General features: G+C 37.9%; 2 protein-coding genes across 2 annotated transcripts in view; both read left to right on the top strand.

The window, feature by feature from the left end:
- Positions 1-9,462, top strand: part of LOC124155843 (nose resistant to fluoxetine protein 6-like) — a 29,587-nt gene extending 20,125 nt beyond the window's left edge. The window contains exons 8-14 of the mRNA XM_046529991.1: positions 693-861; positions 950-1,143; positions 2,970-3,099; positions 6,103-6,292; positions 6,896-7,038; positions 7,504-7,603; positions 9,271-9,462. Coding sequence (XP_046385947.1) covers positions 693-861; positions 950-1,143; positions 2,970-3,099; positions 6,103-6,292; positions 6,896-7,038; positions 7,504-7,603; positions 9,271-9,308 — 964 coding nt within the window. The 3' untranslated portion in view covers positions 9,309-9,462. The remainder of the gene's footprint in view (positions 1-692; positions 862-949; positions 1,144-2,969; positions 3,100-6,102; positions 6,293-6,895; positions 7,039-7,503; positions 7,604-9,270) is intronic.
- A 6,477-nt stretch (positions 9,463-15,939) lies between these two features.
- Positions 15,940-26,448, top strand: part of LOC124155842 (nose resistant to fluoxetine protein 6-like) — a 29,450-nt gene continuing 18,941 nt past the window's right edge. Inside the window, exons 1-4 of the mRNA XM_046529990.1 lie at positions 15,940-16,115; positions 20,726-20,890; positions 24,073-24,335; positions 25,588-25,796. Of these exons, the coding sequence (XP_046385946.1) occupies positions 16,073-16,115; positions 20,726-20,890; positions 24,073-24,335; positions 25,588-25,796 (680 nt within the window). The 5' untranslated portion in view covers positions 15,940-16,072. The remainder of the gene's footprint in view (positions 16,116-20,725; positions 20,891-24,072; positions 24,336-25,587; positions 25,797-26,448) is intronic.

Here is a 26,448-nt window from a genome sequence, read left to right as displayed (position 1 = left end):
TTTTTGCTCAGCGTTTCGCTCCCTCAACTGTGAGCTTAGTGAGTAAATGAGTAGTTTCAGCTTTATCCATTTCTTATGAAGGACATGTTAGTGTCCATTTGCCATTGATGGGACGATTAGATTTCTGGGTAGGGTTGGCGACCGTTTGGCTACAAAGGGAACCCCAAGTTGTACAGAATTTAATTGTAGTCAGCACCTCCTGAAAGTAATATCAATGATTGATAGAAGAAGTTGCCAAAACTTAAAAGAAAAAACATTGATAAGGCTATAACTAAACTACATAGAAATTCTGAGGCAAGAGCCTTAGAAGCTGAAGTTTGCGTGTTCGAGTCCCGTATCGGTAAATCACACCTGTGGAGAGCTTGGATGTTTCTGATCGTGCATTGTTATTTGTTGTAGCCCCTCCCCCCGAACCTCGATATATAGGCCAACTATTTTTGTTTTCAGGGTGATGAATATAAGTAAATAAGGTAATTTAAATAGGATTTTACGGATCCAGTCACTTTTCAGATAGCTTTACACGATATTTTCGGTAGTTTTTGTAATAACGAAATTAAAATCATGAATGGCTTTTGAAATTTATTCAGTGAATATGAAACAATTGATGAAAGAAAATTCTCCGTGCGCATTTTAGTTATGAACCTATCATTCGATACTCAAACTTAATGGTAAAAATCTTTGTCTCTCTACAGAATGACACCGCTTTTTGTCATGAGTGCCTTGACCGGTCTCAGCGCTATGCAGCTTTTTCCTTCGGAAGGCCATTACTCAAGGCTGTTGTATCATTACATTTCTTGCTGCGAGGAAGCTTGGTTGAACGTTCTAACTTACACAAACACCCCCAGGGGTCTACAAAAAATGGTGGGTTTATATGTTTCAAGAGTATTCTGCAATGTACAAAATTCCTGTGTGGATTAATTTAATGCCTCTTAATTTATTTACATTTCAGTGCTACCAACTATCACATCAATTGGAAACTGACATGCATATGTACATTTTATCACCGTTTATAGTTCTACTTTTATGGAAAATGGGAAAATATAGTATCCTGCCTCTCAGCCTTGTTATTGCAGCATTGTCCGCTTTAAAGGTGTATAAACTATATACCCTTGGATTGGCCACTGTCCTATACTTTGGAATTTCGTGAGTAGAAGTGAAGTTTTCACAAGATATTAAAATGATAAACCATCTTGTTGTTATTGACGATTTTTACTTTTTCCAAGTTTTGAATGTTAGCAGTTGCGTAACTATTGGGGGGTAAGGGGATAGATACCCCCACAAAGATCAGAGAAATGTATTCTTTGATGCGATGATTTCCCGCGGAATTACGATTGAAACCCAAATTTTAAGTGCCAACATGAAAAAATGTATTTCCTTTTTTATCTTTCCCGTTGCCCCCAACAAAGTTACCTGTGGTGAGGAGGTTTTGCCCCCTTCCTCCAGGCTCCCTAATTCCCCACCCAAATGCATACTCTTAGTTACGCCACTGGTCATATGTAATATTAAAAAACATGCAACTTATCTCCATCGTTCCGTTCGTCAAGGTGAACATCATCAGGGTTATATTTAAAGGTAATGAAAAACAATGTTGTAGAATATAGAAAATGGATAAATGATCATATTATCGTATTTTACTTTATTGCATTATTATTACATTTATCGTATTCTAATTTTGGCAGCACTTTTTAACATTTATTTTTATTACTCTTTTCTTTTACATAAATTGTAACAATGTATTTCCATATTGCTGGTCTTTATTTACCAGGGCACGACCTTTTGAAATTGAATGTGCTGAAATAATTCTTGGTATTATGATTTTATATTCATTTTCTGTATTCCACTGTTTTACGTTACCTTTAAATATAGCCCTCAAGATGTTCGCATTTAAAAAGGAACCGTTGACGATAAATTGATTTTTTTCAAATATTACCTAAGACCAAATATCCATAACCTTTTAGAAGCATTTCTCATGTCATAATATACTAATTTGACACTGGCTTCAAATTTTCTGGATATTATAAGACCAATTTTTGCCAGAAAAAAATATGGAAGGAAATGATTAGCAAATAAAAGCATAGAGGTTATGACCCTGAAATAATCATGTAGTCAATTAATATTCTCATTCCTTTGTTTCCTATCAAAATCCGTGATGTCTTCAATTTTGCCTAGTATGACTCGAATGTCTAGTTAGAACATAAGAATGCTCTAAGATACTGGCCACAAATCTTTTAATCACACATTTATGCTAGTTTAGCAACAGAGTTTGAACTCAATCACGATGAGTTCAATTGCATCCCATTAGAGATAATCAGTTAAAATTCTTTATTTTCACTCAGACGTAATATACTATATATACTTTTATTGGTTTTTCGCATTAATTCAAAGATTTTTCTTGAGATGAAAACATATTTATATCAGATGCAGCCTATACTTGAATCCCCAATGGAACTTGTGATTGAATGCCATTTAAATTTGTTTCAATACATAAGCATTTCACGAAAACGCACAGAAATAAGTTCCAAGACTGACATGAAACAAACGAGTTGAATTTACACTATTCAAACGTTAAACAATTGTTTCATATTAAAAAGTCAAACGGTTTAAAGTAATGGCCATGATGATTACTCATCATTGATAAACAGTTAACCGGTTGACTGTTTATCAATAATGAGTAATCATCATTATTTACACATATTCCAAAGCACAATTCCCTACCATTAAATCAAGATTACATCCGTAAATATCTAAACTCTTCATCATTCATATAAATGCCACTGTCTCAGGTAAAGCAAGCATATTTTAATTCTAATACAACACCTTCAAGTAAAAGAAAATTACACCAGAATATTGTATCTACAAGTCTTCATCATACATATAAATACCACTGTCCCACTTAAAGCAAGCATTATTTAATCCTAATATTATCAATGGGGTGTTCATTTCCCAATATTTCTATTCTGTATTTACAGGTTAACAAAAATGATAGCCTCGGCGGATGAACTTTACCTTAATTTTATTCACCGCTTAATTCCATATATTTTCGGAGTTAGCCTTGGATACATATTAAGGGTGCGAGAGAAAAACTCCAAACTCCGACCGGTAAGAACAGATGGATTATTTTTTGTTATTTCAAGATTCGCTATATCATTGAACGCTTATTTTCAATTTTTGAACTTGTTTCTCATGATGCGTTTTTCGGTACTCACTAAATATCGGCACATTCCCGCCTTGTATCGCCATCGGTATAATAGTGATACTATAGCCATCCAATATTCTTAGTACGTGTAATTCCGTCCACAGAAGGAATTGAACGTCTGAACTTTTCAATGGTTGTTCCAAGTGACACGTTGCGACCATAGAATCACAAAAAATCCTCATCCAAGTTAAACTGAATATCACAGTTGTGCTACATTAAGGATATCAATGCATATAACCTTAAGTATGTTTAATCTGTGCAAGCTTACAAGATTAGAATGAAGTGGGGTGACTATTGTCTGGCAATCAATCGCGGCAGAGTCAAAATTCAAAGCAGCGTTACTTCGGGGCTGAATGAAAAGCTGAGGTCAGGTAGTTAATAATCTCCACGATAAAAAAGAAAAGAATCAAATCAATTGCGTAACACGGAGGAAGGTGGGGGGATAGATTTCCCCCCTAACCCCCAGAGCCTCAGAGAAAAAAATATTTGAAATTATTGTCTAGTTTTGACACATAATAACTACTACTGCTTTAAGTTAAATATTATTTGCGTAATTACGAGAGAAGCCCTCATTTTAAGTGCCAAAATGATGTAAAATGTATTTATATGTAATTTTTTTTATTTTCCCGGACATAGGGGTGGTACCCCAGGCCCTCCTAAAGCATACTCCTTGTTAAACCACTGACTTGAAGTAATGTTCTGATGGTTATAAAGTCAATAGGCTGCTAAAATAGTTTAAAATGAAGGTTAACCTCCCGGTAGGAAAAATCATACGCGATGTTGAACTGGAATACGACAGCGACTTATTGGAGGGAAATCATAGACTACAGCAATGTAGGAGCAATGAATAACAGTGAAGAGGAGGCATAATTTTCCTCTTTTTGTAGGAGAAATTAATCAATAACAAGAAGCCCTGGAATATGACAACATTGTATGAGGCACGTGGATATGAAAAAGGCTGGGGAGTTATGAAATGTTATGGCTAGGAAGAGGCCACGGAATAGTGCTGAAAACTCGCAAATCTTCCCCGAAGAAGATGGGGTACACAATCTAGTGCTAATGACATAAACTCACGGAGCTCGCCAGGTGGTGATGCAGATCCAGTGCTAATGAAACGTCACTCAAGAGAATAAGCAAGAGTGTGAAAATGAAGAATTGTTGCATTGAAGGTATTTCAGGTGAAAAAATGATGGATCACTACTGCTCGACTTGTCTTGTTTATCGACGAATTATTGACTTAAAACAAGCGGTATAATGTTAAACGTTTCAGAGCACACAGAATAGACCCTTGTTAATATTTACCTGAAACTCGGTTCACCTCTAATCTTTTCTTCGATGCAAGATTTTTTAATTCAGGTGCAGGAAACTTTTCAAAATATTTTACTCGATATCCAAGAGAATTTCAAGATAATAGCGTTTTAATGAGTTATTTGAGGCAAAAATAGACTAAACGGATAGACTCTCTAATTCTGCGAAATATTCTTTTCTGCATCGAAGGATCGGGGATAGGAAGGGGGTGCTAAAGGTAGTTTTTGAACCTTTCACTCGAAACCTAAAGAGCTTCATGAAAAGGTTAAATAACATTTAATTGAAAGGGTCTTTCTCATTTCGTATATTTAATATTTTTGGGTTAAATTGTATGTTGTATTACTTGCTAATGTGTTTCTGGATGCATATGTTTTTTCTTTATTATTCGAAAAATGATTTAATTCGTGGATAAACAAGACTAGTCAAACAAGACCAGATAAACAAGAAAAATTGGATGATCTTTCTGAGCGATATATCAATTAAGAATCTCACTAAATTTCCAAGTCTAAAAGAAAAAATAAAATCAGAAAGTCATTTTACCGGAAGGATAAATATGGGAATTCTTTCTTACGCCGAACAATGCACGACTTCTAGGTCCAACTGATCTCGTGCAGTCAAATAACTCCTAAAGCGCATTTATTTTTTTCTCACTTTTTCTATTCTCTTACATGTGAACGGATGGTGTACTAACACCTCTATACACTCGCCTATTGAGGTGAATTTCAGGGTAATACCATAGAGTAAGCATAAATAGATGGCTCACCGCACGCGCAAAAATCGTATAGATTTTTGATATAGTCCTGGAAGAATTGAGTAGATGGCAAGGAAGAAATTTTGACATTATTTTTTAATTTGCTTGTTCCAAAAGCCTAAAAATACATCATAAAGCAGAAAGGTGTAGTGGTGATAATAGTTAGTCGATTTTGTTCATAATAATAGTTTTAAAAATATTTTCTTGACTCTCGGCCAGTAACCTCAATCTTCCGAGTTTATATTCCTAATCCAGTTGCCGGAAGACTATTCTTAGTATTAATTTGAAACTTGCAGGAAGCATTTGTTGTACATTTATTCCATACTGGCAATCTTAAATTTGTTCTCAACTCATTTTCAACGTTGTTATACTTGTTTATATATCTCTTGGATGGAAAATATGGAATTTTTCAAGGTACTAAGCGATCGTCTCCTAACTTTCGTATGTTATTACATAGTTCCATGTATGCTGCATAACACAGGTGGATCTAGGGGGGGCACGGGGGCACGTGCCCCACCCCAGACCCTTAAAAATATGCAAGATTTTTAATACGGTCCCATTATTATTGCGTTCGTTTTGTATTACGAGGTATCTTTGTGCCCCCTCCAGAACAAAATCCTGAATAAGGTCTTGCTTGTGCCCCCCAGTGAGAAATCCTGGATCTGCCCCTGCTGCATATGAAATTTGGAGAAAATTATAACTGAATATTTTGTGAAAAATTGTAACATTATCTTGAATACGAAAGGAGTTACCAATTTTCGATTATCTCGATTCCATCTCTATGGTACAACTCACATTAAGATAAACATTTAGCAGAATACCTAACACGTTTTTTTTTTTATTTCAGGGTCGATTTTTCCTGGGCGGAATATTCGCCGTGTGCGGGGCTTATTACTCCTTCTTATATATGTCAAACGTTTCGTATCCGGGATACGTATTCGACCCAATGGAGCACGCCCTCTTCGGAGTATTTCAACCACTACTTTGGTGTTTCTCTATAAGCTGGTTCATATTTACCTGCGCAAGCGGCCAAGCAGGTTTGTCGAGCTATAAGTATAAAAAAAAATACTGATTAACCAATTATAACCAAATGTTGCTTCGAAGTAACATAAAAAATGTGCATATTTTTAGCTCTATTTGGGATAGATTTTAACTTACGTGTTCTCTTGTGCTTAAAGTTTAATAGCGAAATATATAGCTCCCACAATAATAATGATTGAGTGGAAACATTTTCCCTTTTTAAAGTGAGAAGTCTTGAAACTTAATTTCTCCCGGAAGCGCCTCTTGGTTAAGAAAGGTTAATGTATAAATGATGAAAATAGACAACCAAAGAATACCATTTCTCTGTTTTGCACTCACCACTTTTTTACCTCACGCATGACTAACGAATAATATTGAATTGATATAAAAGGGTCACAGAAATACTTTTTTTCAGACTAAACCGATACTCGATGTAAAAAAACCACCATTGCTTAAAATGGAGAAAGCACTAAAGTCAAAACAATAATCAGTACTTATGGCATTATACTGCAAAAAACGGAAATAAAGACCATATTAATTTGTCCATATATTTATTTGTAATCAATTTATTTAAACCCTTTTTGATGATTCTTTAATCTTTACATTTTCATTTTTGGTAGAATTCTTCGATAGGATGCTGTCATGGAAAGGCTTCATCATCTCCAGCCGTCTTTCCTTCGCATTTTACATGATACAAATGCCGATAATGTTGATCAACGGAACTCTAAGCACTGATCCAGTCTACGTATCAATAGTCTCACTGGTAAGCAGGGCTCTTGCCCATAACCAAACGCAAAATTATACACATATCACTAATTTTTTTAGGCATAAAGTTTTTTTGGAATGAGAGCCTTCTGCGACACTTGAAATGAAGATTTGATAGTCTATGACGAAAAGTGGATATGCTTGAATGTTGTAATAATTTATTCTACTCATATCATGCATATTATGTAAAGAATTAAGCTGGCTTCAGGTAAAATGCCACACGTGAAAACATACTTAAAGCGTTTTTTCATTCATCTGTCTTTCCAATTCCGCCCGACAAAAATCATTTGGGCGATCATAATATTAAGCCTTGCAATAACTGTTTAATTTGCTAAAACCTTTATACGACAAAAAACAACTTATTACATATAAATTCAAGGCATAATGCTAAATCTTGATATATATTCCTACATTTATATACATAATTATAAATGAAATCACATCAATGAACTTCATATTTCAGTTCGATCTCAACGTTTTCGTCATTACCACGCTAGCATCCATCTGGTTAACGTTGGTCTACTTGATACCAATTGGAAACATATGGAATATTTTTGCAGAACGTAAGTTTTGTTTTAGAAATGAATCCATGGAATTGAAGAGCAAAAATGATTTGTTTGTATGCCTGGGGATTACCAAAAACCATAATTAGCGCATTCATTATCTGCTCATTAGATGTTGGGAAGATATCTAAGAGATTTCATTTTCTTTTATGATTTAACCTCATTTCATTTATTTTTATAATGAGAACGACATTTTTGCATTACAAATAGCTTTTTAAAATGAAATTTTACCCATTATTTAATTGAAGAGCAAAAATGCTTTGTTTGTACGTCTGGGGATTACCAAAAACCATAATTAGCACACTCATTATCTACTCATTTGATGTTGTAAAGATATCAAAGAGATGTTATAATGTGGACGTCCATGTCCACTATTGGGCATCGCAGCAACGTTGTCTGGGGGGATCTTAGGATATTCGATAGTTCCAAACAGCGTTAATTGGATTTACGTGTGTATTGCACATATGTCATGTGTTGTCTGACTATGACTATGTTGTTAGACTAGCCGACCATGTTGTCTGGATGTTGTTGGGATATTGGTTTCTGCTGGGTACCGGAGAAGCCGAATGACAAGGGCGGATTTGTGATGGATGCTCTTGGCTTATGTGAGTGATGGATATGTGCCGATAAAACATTCATAGGTTTTTAATGGGTGTAGCAACGTCACGCCGAACTACTATCGGCGAAAAAAAGGTAAAACGCTGAAATTTAAGCATTTTTGTACGAAATTGTGTCGAAGTCCACATGATGCTGTAACATATAGTTTTACACCTTGTTTATTCAAATACAGCGTAAAATCATTATAAAGAGTTTAAACGTAAGCGTTTCGCTTTTAAGATCGAACGAGAGAAGAATAACGCGCGAAAAACTATGAGAACGGCGAAACGGTCGTCTTTTTCATCTTGTCACGGGAAAAATATTTGATTGGTGCACTTCATTGTTTTTTTTGCGGAGAGAACTACATCTTCGCATTACAAATAACGTTTTAAGACTAAAATTTACCCATTCTTTAGCCGAAAGGTAGATTTCAAATTCCGAGATTTAGGAAAGTGCATAAACATCAAATTTACGTATGCTATGTGGAAAACATATTCCAAACATTTCTTATAAGGAAATGATGATACTCTTACTTAAAATAAACCACAAAGACAAAAATCGCCATTTTGGTAGAGTGCATTTCCACAGGGCAATTCTACTTTTTTGCGCCGATAGTATGGACTACCTGAAGCATGGCGTCAGATATTACACTTCAACCTTCGCATGAGATAGGTTTCCATATAGTACGCCCTTATTCAGTATCGCTAACGTACAGTTCCAGAATCATATACTGCAAATTACAATTTTTTTGTTCTCTTGTCTATTTTAAGTAATGCGAGACTTATATCCATACGAATGAAAAATCGAGAACGTAGAAATATAAATTCCAAAACGAGTATTTATCTTTGAAAACAATGTAGCCGAACTAATAATCGAGAGAAAGAATTTTCCCACAGCATACCTGCTGGCATTGAGTCATTATGTATTTATTTAGATTATCAATTACTCAATACATCTGAAAATGGGCTAAAATTTTGTTTTAAACCTTTTTTTTTCTCTTAAAACATGCACATATCAAATAAGGTTATTTTTTAAATAATGGCTCCTATTACTTATTTCTTTCTTTTCAGCGAAAAAACAACCCATTGAGGATCTCAAAAAGGAGTGAGACACATGCATAAGAAGGCAACAACCTTTTAACACTCATTTGATCCAAATGTTCTCATGAATCATGTGCAGAATTTTCTTAGTCATTAGAATTATTTATCTTGTCATTTTTTTACGATATTTCAATGACCAATAAATTTATGTGAAATAGAAAAGCTCTTTCAATTCTAAGAGGTTTACCACTAAGATATAAAATCAGTAGACATAGGTACCGTGAACAGTTTAGGTAAAAACTGAGCGCCTCTGATTGCAGTGAAGCAGCCAAAAGCAGAGGAAAACATTGTGACTCTAATGCCTTCAGTATACCATCATCAATATCCTAGTAGAAAATGGAAAGCGTGAATTATAAATACGCATAAATAGGTGTCACTAAACTCCTCCCCTTCTTCGAGGTTATAAAATTTGACGAAAATAAAATTTTAACTGAAATAAAAAATAAAAACAAACGCCATCGTCAGGATCAGCAAATCAAGCATATTAAAAGACACTAAAGGCAAGAGGAGAGGTGGAACACATGAACTGGGATTATTTCATTTTCAATCTTCATCTCACCCTTGTTTGAATTAACTCTGAATTTGCGTCCCATAAGAATTATTTTTAATTCTTAAGTACCAGCTACATCCCGCAGGGCCGCCTACAGGAGGGAATGGGGCGGAAACCCACTACAGTCCGGCCACCGAGAGTTTTCCGTTGACTTTTAAAAGGGTCTAGTTCGGGGTAGAGAGCAAGGTTGCCAGTTAAGAAAGGGAAACGCCCACCTCACATGTAAACAAAAGGGTTCCGTGAAGAAAGGAGCCATTAGGGACGACGAGCATGAGGGACCCAGAGGAAAAATCCTTTGTTTACAATCCGGCCGCTGAGAGTTGCCGTTGACAGCTAGAAGGGGTAAGGAGCAAGGTTGCCAGGTAAGAAAGGGAAACGCCCACATCACATGTAAACAAAAGGGTTCCGTGAAGAAAGCAGCCAGAAGGGATGACGAGCGTGAAGGATCCATCGGAAGAATCCTTTGTTTTGGAGAATCGCAGAAAGGGCTTGTTTTGGTGGCTCAGGCCTGTTTCAGTGCTTCATATTCACGTGACAACGTTGTATGACTAGGCAAGTGTGTGAGGTGCATTTGGGGGACAGCGATTGGTTGCAAACCATGTTGGCGCAGGGTTCTCCGCCTCTCCTTTTAAAGTGCCATCGGACAACTCTCGCTGGCTGGACTGTAGGTGATTCGAAGAAAGGGCTTGTTTTGGCGGCTCAGGCCTGTTTCAGTGCTTCAGATTCACGTGACAACGTTGTATGACTAGGCAAGGGTGTGAGGTGCATTTGGGGGACAGCGATTGGTTGCAAACCATGTTGGTGCAGGGTTCTCCTCCCCTCCTTTTGAACTGTCGTCGGACAACTCTTGTGCTTCATTCACATTACGATCGTCCGAGCCATCGTCCTAACGATAGTTGACCGAACTAGCCGTGTGAATGCAAGTCCTGACTATAGTTGACGTAGTTCCGAACGTTGTCACTTTACGATGGTTAGGCGCTGGGAGACCGGAAACGGAAGCGACAAGAGAAAGACGAAAAGCTCGTGAAGCTCTATTTTTTTCATGGATTTGTCCTAGGAAGGAAGAATATAGGCGGAAGAAAAATTATTCGGTAAATACACGTTCAACACAGTAATATCTTGTCCATGCATACCTCAACAGCTTTGCTAACCGTCAATTTCCCGTTCACTTTAGATGTCAGCACTAGAGGGCAGCACAGGTTTTAACCATCGTTGTGTGAATGCACGATAGTTCCGACGACGGCTGGAACTATCGTAATGTGAATGAGGCTTTGCCGGCTGGTCTGTGAGTCCTTTTTCTAGGGAGGTGTCCATTAACTACGTGTGCTGACATTGGCGAAGTTTATACTCCTTTTTTGTTTGGGTAATTGAATGTGCGTCTTCCGAAGAATGTGTGACCAATGTTTCATCAGATTCTTGTTACTTTTAACGAGATGCTTAAGATACCTAATTGGAGGATAGTGAGGGGGGATGGCCGACTCCCCCAATTTCGCTAAAGAACTGAAAAGATAGTGATCTTTAAAATGGTTCTCCAATGAAGGCATTGCATTCCACCATGGTGCGGTGGAAATAAATAAACAGCTGACCCTAACTAATCATCCCCTAAAAACAATAATCTTAATCCCCCCAGACCCATAATGAACTGTTACTTCACCAGAACCTACCGGTTTTCCACATACACTCTTTTTTATTAAGGATAAAACTGTTAAACAACAGGTTTTTAATTTGACCAATCCGTAATTTAAGACCATTGTCTTCGTAGACATCCTTCGAGCCTCTTACCTCACCGCGTAATGGCCATTTTTTCACTTTTTCAGCAGAGGTGCTATTTCACGCTCGCCAGGCCGCACCTCAAATACACGGCAAGCATGTGTGATCCGCCGCAAAAAGATTTAATTCGTGGGCTAAATAAGTATAAAGAGACCAGCAGTGTTAACCTGCCTGCTCCACATCCAGGTCGACACTGCTACGCTATCGGTCGCTGCCTAGTCGCCAATCGTTATGACGGTTTTTCCGTTATCACGGCGAAATATTTCATTCGCATGACCATTCACCCTTTATAGCGACCTTTAGAACGGAGAAATATTCGGGTCCGATAGACACGAGAAAAAATGAGATATTTTTACGATCGGGTCAACATAACACTCCGTTTTGTTCAGAACAATAAAGGACTCTAATCAATGCTAGATCTAAGGCAGTCAAATATCTCACAACTTGAACGTTTTTTCTATTCTCGAACAGGTTAATGGTTGTTGTTCCAACACCTTCCGCCACACTCCTAGTGAGGCGGTTTGCAGGGTAGTTGTAGACCTTCATAAACAATGTCCGCACTCCCCCAACCCTGTTTGTAGTCTAAATAGATTACGGATAGCCCCTCGCCGATGGGTATAGAAACGTTCATTCGAATGGTAGAATCAAAGGTGGGTTTAATTAATTGATTTTTAAGACACTCGGTACTACCGATTTCAATTTAACCAGCATGCAATAGATTTGATTTCGCTTAATAAATCTGAAATAGTTTGGAAAATTCTATTGGTTTTTCATTCCATAACTCATTAATCCTACGATTTCAAAGTAATTCCTGAAAAACATTCGATCAGTAGTAAAATTAATTGCATTTTAAAAATATTTTGAGAATAACTATTCCACCTAACGATCAGCAATATTAAATTGATATACTTCAGCTTTAGAAAAACGTTCACAAATCATACAAAACAGATAAGCAGGTTTGCCGCACAGCTATTTCTGGCCGCAGGAAAATCTTGGGAAAGCAATTCCCTGAGTAAATTTAATTTTAAAAAGTATTAAAAATAATTTACCAGCCATATTCTATTAGGCAACCTCTATAAAGGCGTGCCACTACGTTGCCATTGAATGCAAATTCCAGACTTCACTTTTACGTCTATTCAAATTTTTAAGCATAGAACCCGAGCCAAGACACAGAGAGGGGCAATATTTTTTTTCCATTACCCTTTTTTGCAAATGCGTGATTTGATTCAGTGGTAATTACCAGCAGCCATTTCAAGCGGACTGCATGTACGAGGTCCAATTACATCGGTCCATAAAAGGTTGATTTCTGCTACCACTTCGGCCACATTTTAATCGGTTTTCATATATGTCCGCGGCATGGTGATGAGTGCAATATGTAACGTTTTCTTTAATTTCCACTTCTCTTACTTAACAAATGATTTTTATAACACTTTATAAAGAAACTTTACAATTTAAAACTCGTGAGCATAAACAACATCAACAAGCCGCCATGACTATTATAATCCCATTTGTACTACCCGTACTGCCACTCACTGAACCGCTACCATGGACTGCACCAGTGGGGATCTTGAGTTCTGCCGTATCCCTTTTCCTCCGGTCTCTTTCTCTCTCGTAGGCGCCTGCTTTTGGTCTGCGTCCTCTTCTTCTTTCTGCCGATCCTGAATTCTTCCGTATTTCTTCCTCCGGTCTCTCAATACACCAGTACTTTAATTTATCTCCCAATCTTTTACAACACGTCTATCTCTTCCTTCTCTCCATACACGACTCCATTTTTCTTTTGCGTCCCTCACTACCATTATTGCCTCCCATTATTGCTTCCTCACTACTATTGTTAATTTTAATTCATTTAAATAAACAACATGGCAGCTTGTTTACAAATACGACCCACATTTTTCCAATACTTTGCAGAGTAATTTTTTTTATTGCGAGGAATAGCATTGAAAAGTAATGAATTTGATGGATCACATCATCATGTGTACACATTTCGGTTAATATCTCTAATTATTCCATATCTCCCCGTGATACTCGGATCAATTTCGCCGTCAGCGACGCGAGTGGCGACTTTTGTAAGCACATTTAAATACGCTGTGGTTTACAAAACATTAAGGCTGGCTAGAGGATCCCCTTTTGTAATTTTCGCGACTTATTTACCAAGGAAATGCGACCTCTCAGCCATCGATCCATGAAATTTGATACCTATTCAATTGCAAGTATCAAACAACAACTATCAAGGCGTGGACTCAATAGGGGGGTTTCCTAATATTTTTTTTGCCAAAATCGAAAGATGATTACTCCTGAAGTACGTATTCTACGCTTTTATATTTTTAAATGACGATATCTATTTTTCGCGATTAATTGAAAAGTGAAATTTTTCAGGCACGCGAAAACGCGACGGCTAAGTATGAATGTTGGGAAAACCCCGTGTGACGTCATTCTGGTTCCCGGCTCTGCCAAGTGATGTGACCTTGGGGCGAGGATTTGAGCGCTGATACGATGCAGGATGCTAGCAGGTAGCAGAGTACCCTGGTAGCGGGAAGCGCTTGGCTTAAATAAGGATTATTAATACCTTATCAAACGAAGGAAACTTTCCGACCATAGGCAGTTTTAATAGGTGATTATTAAGGGACGTTTCCCTGAGCTATGTGCCTCATGCATGCATTAGTAATCTCAGACGATGTAAAACTCCAATCTACTCGTATAGAAACTAGGTCCCTGTGACGTCACGTGGAGTGGCATCGCATGGGCGCCAATCTGGCCTTTTTCAAATACGGTTAAAATTGACCATAAACATTCGTCTAAACTGGGATTTCTAAAATCAAATAATTTTTATATTATGAATACACTAATGGTGGGTAACGAATCGCAATCAATGCCTTTCGTTTTCTTTGATGAAGGAAGCTACCCTATTGGATCTGAGTGAATGACCGCTCGGGTAATGGCATTTTGTTGAGATAATTCAGTAGATGGATGTCAAAGATAAGTTATGTCGAAAATAATCTTACTCATTCAGCAAAATCCTCAACTTTAAAATGAAAAAAATTAAAAGATGTTCGCCCTTTTTTTCAGAAGTTGGTGACGTTGTTAATGATCTATTTTATTAAATCGTTCAGAGAGACCCGATCTTTTACGGAAAAAAATCACTCATTGTACATTAAATGATAAGGGATCACGTGAGACAGTTACACGAGGCCGAGAAGGAGCGGAGAAGTGGTGAGCTTCTCGGTGAGAGTCAGTGACGTCAATAACTTATCAACGAAAGGGGATACGTCTGTCAATATTTCTGTTCGAATACCTCGAGATGTAGTACATACATGACCTATCGAAAAACAGAAAAAAAGTATCTCTTTATTTTTCAATCTCAATCGTAATCGGCAATAATAAAAAACTATTAACAAACATCAACCAAAATAATAGTGAGAGTGAAATCGTAAACTTAAATAAATAATAAACATTTATTTTCGTGGACTCATTGGTCCGTTACACATTTATTAATGAGCAACCAAAAAAATACACTAACACAATCAACAAATAAATAAAACATAACTAAAAGATACAACTAAAACATCCTGAATTAATGTACACTTAGTATCACTTGGAGTGAATGAGGAAGTGAGCATAATATCATATTATAGATTTTTATCCAAAAAAATAAAACAACTAGGTAGTTTCTCTTTTTAATTCAACACTTTGGAATCCAACTAATAATAACTATAATTAAAAATAAACTAATAACTAATTCAATTTTAATTTTACCTACTGAATAACATTCGGGAATGCTTCTCTGGCTCTACACCATGTTAATTAAGTCGTATTGGCCGACGTTTCGGAAAGCGACTTGTCTTCCATCCTCCAGGCGCGTTACTTAGAGAATTAGAACATTCAGACAGTAACACCCCTTGAGAATAGAAGACGAGTCGTTTTCCGAAACGTCGGTCAATACGTCTGAATTTACCTGGTTGAGAACCCGAGAAGATTTCTAGAAACTTATACAACTTTGCACGATTAGCGCTGAAAAAAATGTTTACCATTAGCATTTTCCTCGACGCACGTCATAGTGAGAGGATAATGATGCCAATGACGAAAAACGAGCGTTCGGAACGACTATAAATATCGATGAAAGGTGACGTGGACTATTGCCACTGTCATTCAGGGAGTAGAAAAAAACTTGGTGGACAAAAAAGGGGGGATTACGTCGGGAAGTCAGCACAAGAGGAGGAACCCACTCCATCGGTGCGGGATCGAAGCCGGCAATTTATGCCGACAGAATGTTAACGAAGGTAAGATTACGGACACTCCCTGACCTTCTGAACCCATCAACCACCGGAGTTACTCAAATCAAAGTATACCTATGGGCGCTTTTTCTCGCGTCTGCCTGCGAAACCCCTCAGTCAACATCAGTCGCAGGTCCGTCGAGCACGGGACGACACAGAGTGCGACGGGTAAACTCCAGGAATGAATCGCCTCATCACTCTCCTGCTCTGGTTCATCCATGCAGGTAAGCCTCGCATGTAATATAGTACTGTCCAAAACTTAAGCATGATCAAAATTCACCGACTCAGTCTTAACTGTGTGGTATTCCATTATTATTTCTCTTGGATAGTTGACTTTTACTTATACTTAGAGTAGTGGTGTAAGTAAAACTTTTTTTCGATACAAAAGAAAGCTGCGAGATTAGTCAAAAACTGCTAGGGACGTATAGAAAGCGTTACATAGATATTAAGCAAATAAGGCAGGGAACCGCAAGAGACTCGGAGGCTGCGCGCTAGGCTTAGATCGCTTGAGCAATTTAGAACAGATATCTTTAAGAGCGACAAGGGGAACATAATATTGGAACCCCACCGTTTTCCAAGTCTAACAGGAACCATAAATTAAGAGATCTGCCGAACGGATAGGTATGGAAATTCTTTTTCCCCGAACAATAAAGAACTTTATTAAATGATATGCGTGATTTCGTTTCCTTTTTAAACAGTTAGTGTCCTGACACACCCTGCCACACGCCTAATGAGGCGGTTTGCGGGATAGCATGTAGATGTAAATTTCATAGCTGATCGGTGGAGGACACTCTAGTTACAGCTAATGTAATCTAAGGAGGTATGGCTCCCTGAAAACAAATCGAGTAAGGCAGTTTCATTAGTAGGACATTTTTAATGAATCAAAATAAGGGATCTTTGAATCCATGGAGTCGACTGTCCAGTGCAACGGCCCCAGATTGAATGTAAGCACGAGACCAATGGGATTAATTAGGACGGGATTCTCTCAATTCTATTGCTACTAGGAGGAGACGAAGGGCAGCATAAAGGTCATTTGCGGCGTAAGGGAATGGTGGGGAAGGAAGGATGTAGAAAAACCGGGCGATGCCATTATCAACGCACCCAGTATAAACCAATGATACTTCTAAATAACATCAAAAATGTGTACATTTTCTGCTCCGTTCAGGATAGATTTGATCTAAGTTTTGTTTTGTGGTGTAAAGTTTAATGGCGAAATATGTAGCTGCCACAATAATTATAAAATTTTCACATTTAAGTCTAGAAATTTAATTTCTCCCAGAAGCAGCTCTGGATTAGAAAGGGTTAAGAGGACTTATTTCGAGAGCTTCGCCCGAAACAGCATTATTCCCTGTCTTCAGTACAAGAGTCTAAATGCTTTCCCGACATCAATAAATATTTTGACCATGGAATGAGCATATACGAGCAATCTCGTGCTGCTGGTTCGGTACATGTACTTATTGAATTCATTCATTTGCTACGCGCTGGTTGGGCTCCTATCGATGTTTAATGGGTGATATTTAGTAGATATTGAGATGAAACCGAATCGTACCGTGCAGTATTATTCGTACTTCAATGCTGGTAGAAATAATAAATTAATATTTTTTAATGATTACTATCTCATTAGTATTTCTCTTAATAGGACGCATCACGCTCATCATCATCATCCCGCTCGAGTGGGGGTTTTCGGTCACGTTTTACTTGCGTGAAAAGCTTGCTATCGTCGTAAAATGTTAGGGTTAATATAACAGACAATTAACCAAATTTGCCTGTGTGAAATTGGAATTACCTCAGTGTTTTCTCAGAAGAAAAAATTTCACACTTGAAATACTAACAAACATTGAAGAAGGTCTACATTTACAGCCTGAAATTTTCGAGAAGCTAGCGTAGGTTGTAAGCGAGCAATAACCCACGAACAAAAGACAAAGTACGACTGGTTGGGAGGAAAGGAATTGTCCCCTTACCAAATGGACCACGGATTAACATCTCATCCCGCGAACAGAATGTAATTACTTAAGCTCTCTACTCACAGCACTCATTCATAAATCCGACAATCCACGGAAAATCTTCACCGCCGACAGGATATGAACCCCGGCCAATGGAATCGGAAGTCAGCACCCAAGCAACAAAAACCGGATACCCGTGATTCTCTCGATACGTCGCGTCGCATGGAAGGTTTTCCTGCTGGCGTGAGTCAAGAAACCAATTTAATTTTTGTAATAAAAGTATAGTTTAGTCCAATTTTTGTGAAGACAAAAAGTTTTGGTGTAATGTTAGTGATTGGTCAAACGAACAATCTGTGTGCCATTTCGCCAGCGGACAAGGAAAAGTCAGTGTCATCTCCAAGTGAAATTTTCTAAGCCACTCAGGAAAATTGAAGTGATCAGTTTCATATATTTAAGGATGAGATGAATTTCTTATTGAGACCTATTACGATTCCCGTGCGAAATTTGTTCCTTGACAAATTATTGAGGACGCTCTATCGAGGGTTTAAAACTTTGAAAATGTGTAACTTCAATAACTCATGCTATCGGAAGGCTTGGGTGAGCATTCACTGTAGTTGCATTTTACTCAGACCGCGGTGTGCCTCTTACATGGAATGTTATAGCCGCATTTCGACAATCATGCCCGGCACCTAACAAGGGGCTCACGTTCGTTCAAAAAAATCCTATGCACCAGAACAAAATTAAAAGAATGCTTTTTTCACGGATTAAAACGGATAATTACTGTTTACAGCAAAAAACAAATCACGTCTCGCAATACTCAGCGTTACTCCAATTGCTTTTAATCTAAATGGCCTCGCACAAACCACTCCATACGTTCGAGGAGAGGTGTGTAATTACGCTAATTCGATGCCCTATAGGAATTTCCGTCCGAGGGGCGATTTTATCGGGAAGGTCGCTCACATTGGGCAACAACGAGGCCATCAATTTACATCAATAACTGAAATACTGATGAGTATAATAAAATGAAACTTTACACGACTATTGCGCAAAATTTTAACTACGGTATGTATGAAAAATTTATATTTTAATCCGTTTTGTTGCTAAAGAGCTGTAAAAGCGATACGCACGTGTCGCAAACAGAAAAATGCGCAGGAATTTCGTTCTGAGCGCACAAACAAATTACTTTTATCATCACAACAGTTTACGTACTATCAACCCATGCATCAATGAAAGAGATTCAATTTCAATTTTAAAAATATGAAGGAGCGGTCTTCAAACACGGGTGAACGAACTGTGCAACGGAAAGCAGCCTGGGTACATCATGTTGAGAAAAGATTTCTTCAAGTGATGCGTTATTTAAATAATAGATTGAGTCGCTTACCGTTTGGATGGGAGGGAAAAGGGGTCTCGTGAATGCCGAAACAAGAATAAAGGTATATTAACACGTTAGGGAGATACTGCAGACTGACTGCACAGGCCACAAGCAGAGCCAATGCATGCGGCCCTTAGAATGCTAAGGGGTGAAGGCTCTATCCGCTCGGGTTCTCAACTGACAGATGAAAAATCATATGCGGGGTCCCCCTCGGAGAAGCAAGAGGGAAATGACCGCCGAAATGATGAGAGCACTTATCCATTTGAAGACAATGTCCCGACCTTGGCGTCCTCGAAATAAGGGCCTGAAGAAATAGACGCCCATGTCGAGGAAGACGAATTGACGTACGGTTGCGGTGTTTTGCGATGAGCCCAATACGTCTGACAGTGGATTAAAACAGAGCACAGGGAAAACAATCGTGGTCAAGGGAGGCAATGACTGAAACTTTGAGACATTGATTAAAGACGGAGTCGTGCGATAAACAATGTGTAGGAACTGGTAAAGATGCGTGGGGGGATGATGGACAGCAGGAGGCGCGGTGATTGTTAATTCTAAGATTGAGGGGGGTAGTGTATTGGCCGACATAGAAAGCGGGGCAGAAATTACAGTGAAGGAGGTAAATGATGTTAGTAGACGTACAAGTAGTGGAGGGGAAAATCGGAAGGCATTTAAGTTTGGGGAGAAAAGAGGCAGGAGGTGGAGAGAAAATCTTGCAGGTTTTACACCTGGGTCGATTGCAAGATGAGGGTGTGGAGATGGTGACTGACTGCGACTTTTGAAGAGGGCGGGTGGCTTTAAATATGGTGTTTAGATTCGGTGGTCTCTTAAATGTGATCCGAGGAGTGGAGGGGAAAATCTGAGAGGTGGACTTGTGTTTAGACAGGATGGGATACAAGTCCTTCAAAATGTTCTGTAGAACGTGAGCACCAGGGAAGTAGGTGGTGAGCAGAGAAGGAGAGCAATGTTGTTCCGTTCGGGGTTTATTGGAAATACCCGGTTTTTTTCTTGTTTTATTCATCAAAAGTTTTTCGGGGTAGCCGCGGTGAAGAAGAGAGGTGTGAAGTTTGGAGAGGAATTTTTGAAGGTCTTCAGGATTATTGCAAATTCTATGTCCCCGGACAGAGAGGGAATAAGGGATGGAACGCTTGGTGTGTGGTGAATGGCAGCTGCTGTAGTGGAGGTATTGCTGTTTGTTTGTGGCTTTGATGTGAACCGATGTCTTGAATTTGTTGTTGTCGGAAAGGTGTATGTCCCATATATATATATAGGTATTGACCAATTTTCAATAAATTTAAGGCAGATATTGAATGAAATATTAATTATATATTTAATTCGCCTGAATTTTCGTTGAAAAATCATTTCACCTATTTATAACAATAAAAATGTTTGTTTGTACATTAATCCACTGCCAGAAATGGCCTTAATTATCCATGATACCTAGTTCAAACCTTTCTTATTGATATTACATTGCAAGCTAAAGAATTTTTTAATACAACGAATATCTCATTCCAATATCCAGCGCACACGTCTCAACCCGTGGAAGATATTTCTCCGCTCCCGTTCCCGCTGACTCCAGTCCAGCCTTTTGCACCGACCTACGACTCAGTGAAAACTCAGGAATGCAAAAACCACGCACTAAAATTCATAAAGGACCTCAGGGAACGGAGGATGTGGGCACTGAAAAGTAAGTACATATATGCATTTCGCCTTCTGGAAATGATAAAGGAATACTGCAATGTTCACACCTTTGACGCACCCTTACAAAGGCGCAGCCAGGATTTTTCCAGGGGCGGCACAAGGGTTTGAGAAGCAGGCGGTCTTCTCATATTTGGGAGTAAGAACAACATACTACAATTACTGTCCGAAAAATATTTTTTATTTTCATATCAAAGTCGTTAATATGAAAATATTAATAATTTTCGTACATAATAACGACAGTTTGTTTTTATGTTTCCTGTAGACAGATTGTTATACTAGAAATAAAATTTGAATACCATTTTTTATGAACAAAAGAAAAGCTTTTCAAGTACCCTCTACATTTAACTCTACCTGTATTACTGATAGCACAAAACAAAACGAACGTAATGATAACGGGACCGTTTTAAAAATCTAGTCTATTTTTTAAGCACTGGTGTGCGAGGGGCATGTGGCCCCGTGCCCACCCTCATGCATCGCTTCCGCCATAGTCAGCTAGCGATCAAATCAATAATCTTGACTCGGATGTCAGCCCAAACCCAATGAAGCGAATGCCAAATCAAGTATTGATCACTTAATGAATGCGATGATTAATTTTTGACCAGACGCATATTATAGCTCTGAAATAATGTCTGCCCTATCATTAGGTTCACCATCTAACCGTAGGAATTTTTATGACCTTTCTTTCATTTTTGATGCCTTTAAATGGTAATAAAACCGATCCTCTGACATACTCCCTTTCTTTTCGCCTCACATTCACACACGCGCCTTTCGTAATAACCATCTTCTACACCAACCTACATTCCATCTTTCTCTCTCCCAGATATCACTTTCTAACAGGCCTCCTAACTTGTTTAGTACCATTTCGTCCACCTACCCTACCCTGGATTTCTTAATCCCCTTCGGATCATTCAAGGGACAGCTTCGAAAAGCCATCTTCTCCTGAATCTTTGTTTTATTCTTTTTTTATTTTTTTATATTATTTAAAGCTGCATATTATAATATTTATATTCATAGTAAAGGATACATTGGCTGTTTTTATTAGTTACCTAAATAAATAAAAAGGCTCAGCTCAAGAAAGAATCAACTTTCTTGCTTTTTATGCGTTGAAGCTCAAGCTACAATTACTCGATGCCACTGAGAATATACTTTTTTTTATTAGCAAAATGTTTTCCCGTTTTTCACTCAATTTTAAATATAACAATAATTAATTTTCATCCAAACGAATGGGGCAAAATATCACAAGTCTTCATATAATCTTTACTGGGGTAATAGGGTGGTTTCCTATTATTTTTTTATTCCCTAAATCGAAAGATTATTACTCCTGGAGTACGTATTTCACGCTTTTAGATTTTTAAATGACGATATCTATTTTTCCCGATTAAATGAAAAGTGAAAATTTTCAAGCGCGCGAAAACGCGACGCTTAAGTATGAATGTCGGGAAGTCTCTCCGCGTGACGTATTTCTGGTTCCCCCTCCCGCCCTGCGAGGTGACCTTGAGGCGAGGCTTAACGCTGATACGACGCAGGCTGCTAGCGGCTAGCCTAGTACCCTGCTGTCTGGTAGCGCTTGGCTTAAATAAGGATTATTAATAACTAATCAAGCGAGGAAAACTTTCCGACCTTAGCCAGTTTTAATAAGTGATTGTTAAGACATGTTTCCCTGAGCTCTGCGCCTCATGCATGCAATGGTAACCTCAGACGACGTATAACTCCTATGTACTCGTATAGAAACTAGGTCCCTGTGACGTCACGTGGAGTGGCATCGCATGGGCGCCAATCTGGCCCTTTTCAAATGAGGATGAAAATGGACCATTGCCATTCGTCTAACCCGGTATTTCTAAAACAAAATAATTTGTATATTATGAATACACTAATGGTGGGTAACGAATCGCAATCAATGCCTTTCGTTTTCTTTGGCGAAGGAAACCACCCTATTCCTCTAAAAAGAGGAATTGAGGAAGTTATTGACTCGAACTCGAGTGTCTTGGTTTTTTTAAAAATAACAATGGATAGGTGTTTATGAGGAAAAAATATTTCAATTTCACATACAAATCGCAATAAATTGCTTATTTAGTAAGTGAAATCGAGATTTGCACGCAAATACAATGCTCTGACGCGGAAAATATTCATGCACAATTTGAAACTCTTAGGAGCAGCTAAAAAGCCATTCCTAATTTATGTTTTTACTACTGTTCAGTCCCCTACTGATCACAATTTTCCCTCTCCTATAACATTTGTTTTTTCCTTCTTTCTCTCACACTTCCTTCTCAGCATAATGAGAATTATCTTTTACACCACGCGCTTGAATAAAAGAATTTGTTCACTCCACTTCTTAAACCTTCGACAAGATACCTCTCATGTGCTCCGATTCATGTGCTCGTCCAAATTTTTTCAAGAAACGTTCAAATACGGTAAAAGCATTTGCAAAGTTCAGCAAAAATGAATTGATCGTGGGGGTGGGTGGGTGGATCGTGGGTGGGACCTACTGGAAAAGGTGCAACTGACCTGGCGGTGAAAAAGGCATAACGCTGAGGCTAACGGAAGGTTTAACTTTTGACTAAATCAGTGCATATATTTTATACGTAAGTACAACAGTTTTAATGGATTTTCCATTTAAAAAAAGTTTTGCAACGTAAAAATCACAATTTTTGTTAATTTATCATACCGCCACCTATCTTCAAGATTCTTATGGTGAGATAAGTCCGTAATTAGTTAAGTTGGGTACTGATCTAAAGACCCGATGACGTCACGATTTAATCCATCTGCCATAACGCGTTATTATTTCAATGGATTAAACCCTAATTGTAAGTATTCATCCACCTCTCACAAATGACAAGTATCAGTATGTGTGGGCAATCCCTGACATTCTTTAGTAGTTTGATTTCTCTTTATGAAACTTTTCAAGCCATTATGATGCAAAAATACGTTTACTAAACGTTAAAAAAATAATTGGTTCATTAAAAAATATGAGGGAAAAATCGTATTAAAAAATTGGTAGGTATTAACCAATCTCCAATAAATTCGAGACAAATAATGATTTTTAAAATGCGTTATATACATTTTTATTGCTCTGAATTTCCGTTGAATAATAGCATTTCACCTGAGAAACAAAAAAAAACTATCATTTTGTGCATTATTTGCTATTGTTTATATTCTTTTCACCCACAGTGTACGACGCCTCCGGAAAAGTATCGTCCGGTGTGTTACGAGGAAATGTGATGTGGCTTGGAGACGAAAAAGAGTGCTTCAGCGTCTCTTCGGACCCAATCGGAAAAGAAGCCGGCAGAAATGATGTAGTGCGCGGGCAATACTGCCTCGCGCGTATCTTCGCAAAACCAAAAACAGAGGAAGTGAATTCATCGCAAGGATCGCTGCATGAGATCTTCGATTTGATCTACACTCACCACGACATCCGTTCCAATTACGATCACGTATGTATTCGACACAGTCTTTGCCCCTTAAATTATTACCAGGCTTAGGAGGAAGGCGAATCGATACAGCACTTAAATCAGTAAAAATGTTAAATCCTACAGCGCTATCCTTTCAATACAGCAATAATTTCATTAAATCAAAAATATTGTTTGTAAGGTATCAGGGTTTCCCAGAAAATAATGCTCCATATGTTTTTTTTCTCCGTCATTTATTCAGTGCACATAATATGAATTGCACACACGAAAGAATGATGTTCAAACTACGCAACCAGTTGTTTCACGTAACATCTGTGCCGTTATATGGCTTTCCTTTCGAAACAAGGTCGTGTTAGAAACCTCACCCGTAATTTCTGGACAAATTCGATAGATGATGAGAGAAGGATTCTTTTACAACTAATTCTCGTCTACAACTTATATTATTTTTAACATCCATACTGGCAGTAGGTTATGCTTCAAAATAACTTCATCGTCATTTTTTACGATATATAATATATAAATATACGCTACTTACGGTAAGGTAACGTGTGCGAAGAAGGCTCCAAAAAGACTACCTACTTCACAAAAAAGAATAGGCAAAAGTACGCGAAAAGCTTTGATTTCAGCAGCTTTAAGGCAATGTTTAAAATAATTAATGAATATCCTAAAGCCTTTTACCTAATTTTCTTCGCAAATCAGACCTCTAACGCATATCGTTAAGAGGTTTTGCAGACTATATAGGCAAAGCGGCGCAAGCCCCCATCCAAAATAACGGCCTAAGCTTCCAAAAGACTAACTACTTCACAATATGGAATAGACAAAAGTACAAAGACGAGTTCGTGCTAAAAACTGTGCATTAATTGCATTTCTAAATCTATACATCGCCAGAATGACGGTGCTTTAATCTGTAAATAAAGAATCTAATGGTATCATGACCGCCATTCTACTTTACACAGGAGATATTTTAACTTATTATAACCTAATGTTGGTTCTAATCAACATTAAAAATTTATACATTTTCGGCTCTATTCAGGTAAGATACAAACTATTTGTTCTCTTGTGCCATAAAGTTTAATGGCGAAATATGTAGCCGCCACAATAATTATGATATTGTAGTAAATGTTCACATTTTTAAAATGAGAAATCTTGAAATTTAATTTCTCCTAGAAGCAGTCATCTCTCGGGTAGAAAGGGTTCAAGCTTTCTTTCGTGCTAATGGATCGCTGCAAAATTGTCAAATTAGAATGAAACTCGTACTCATTCTATTTTCTCCTAGCCAATCGGATTCTTCCCCACCTTCAGCGCCATGTACGTTGGCCTGTGCGTACCGCAAACTTGCACCCCAACGGACGTGAAAGCTGCGGTCGCGGCATGGCTCTTTCCCGGTAACACGTCGCAACAGCGTATGGACGTCAACGTCGTGGTGCTCGACGACGGTTGTATGAAGGAGGATGTCAAGATGTCGACGAAAGGGAAAATTTGCATGTAAGAATTATCTATAAACAATAAAATTAATGTGTCCAGCCAATCAAAGTACAAAAATTCATGCATGATTCCAGGTTTTCCAGGGAAATTTTATAAAATTCCAGGCTAATATAAGGAGACCTTAGAACATGAAAGCACCGTGTACAACAATTTAGATGTAAAAAATGGCATTTTTCAACTAAAAAAATTATCACAGCTTTCAAGCACTGATGGCACTATGAGTCTGATCAAAATAGAATATTACTCACCTCCACGTATTTAATTCATAAATTAATGTGTTAAGCACCTAATTCATTAGAGTATGTCCGACAAGGTTTCACAACGAGATCCCATTGCCAAACATTTATAGTATTCATCAGGAATGGCTGGCTTCTATGCAATAACATTAAGTCTTCTTAAAGCGTCTTCAATATCACTTATCAATGTCGTAAACGTTTTTCTTATCCCTCAAAACGTGTGAAAAAGAAATATCTTTAAATTAACTGTTAATTCTAATATTCTTCATTGCTACCATTTCAAATTCTTAATAATTTCATATCCCAGAGTACAATCAGCTGCGACGGCATAACCGATGAGTGCAGGGGAAAAGTAATGTACATACATGAAATTGGTAATTCTGAAATATGGAAAGCTACAAAAAAATTCAAAACAG

Source organism: Ischnura elegans, chromosome 3 (genome assembly GCF_921293095.1).
Source record: "Ischnura elegans chromosome 3, ioIscEleg1.1, whole genome shotgun sequence".
Classification (NCBI taxonomy): domain Eukaryota; kingdom Metazoa; phylum Arthropoda; class Insecta; order Odonata; family Coenagrionidae; genus Ischnura; species Ischnura elegans.
This window is presented reverse-complemented; position numbering and strand designations above follow the sequence as displayed.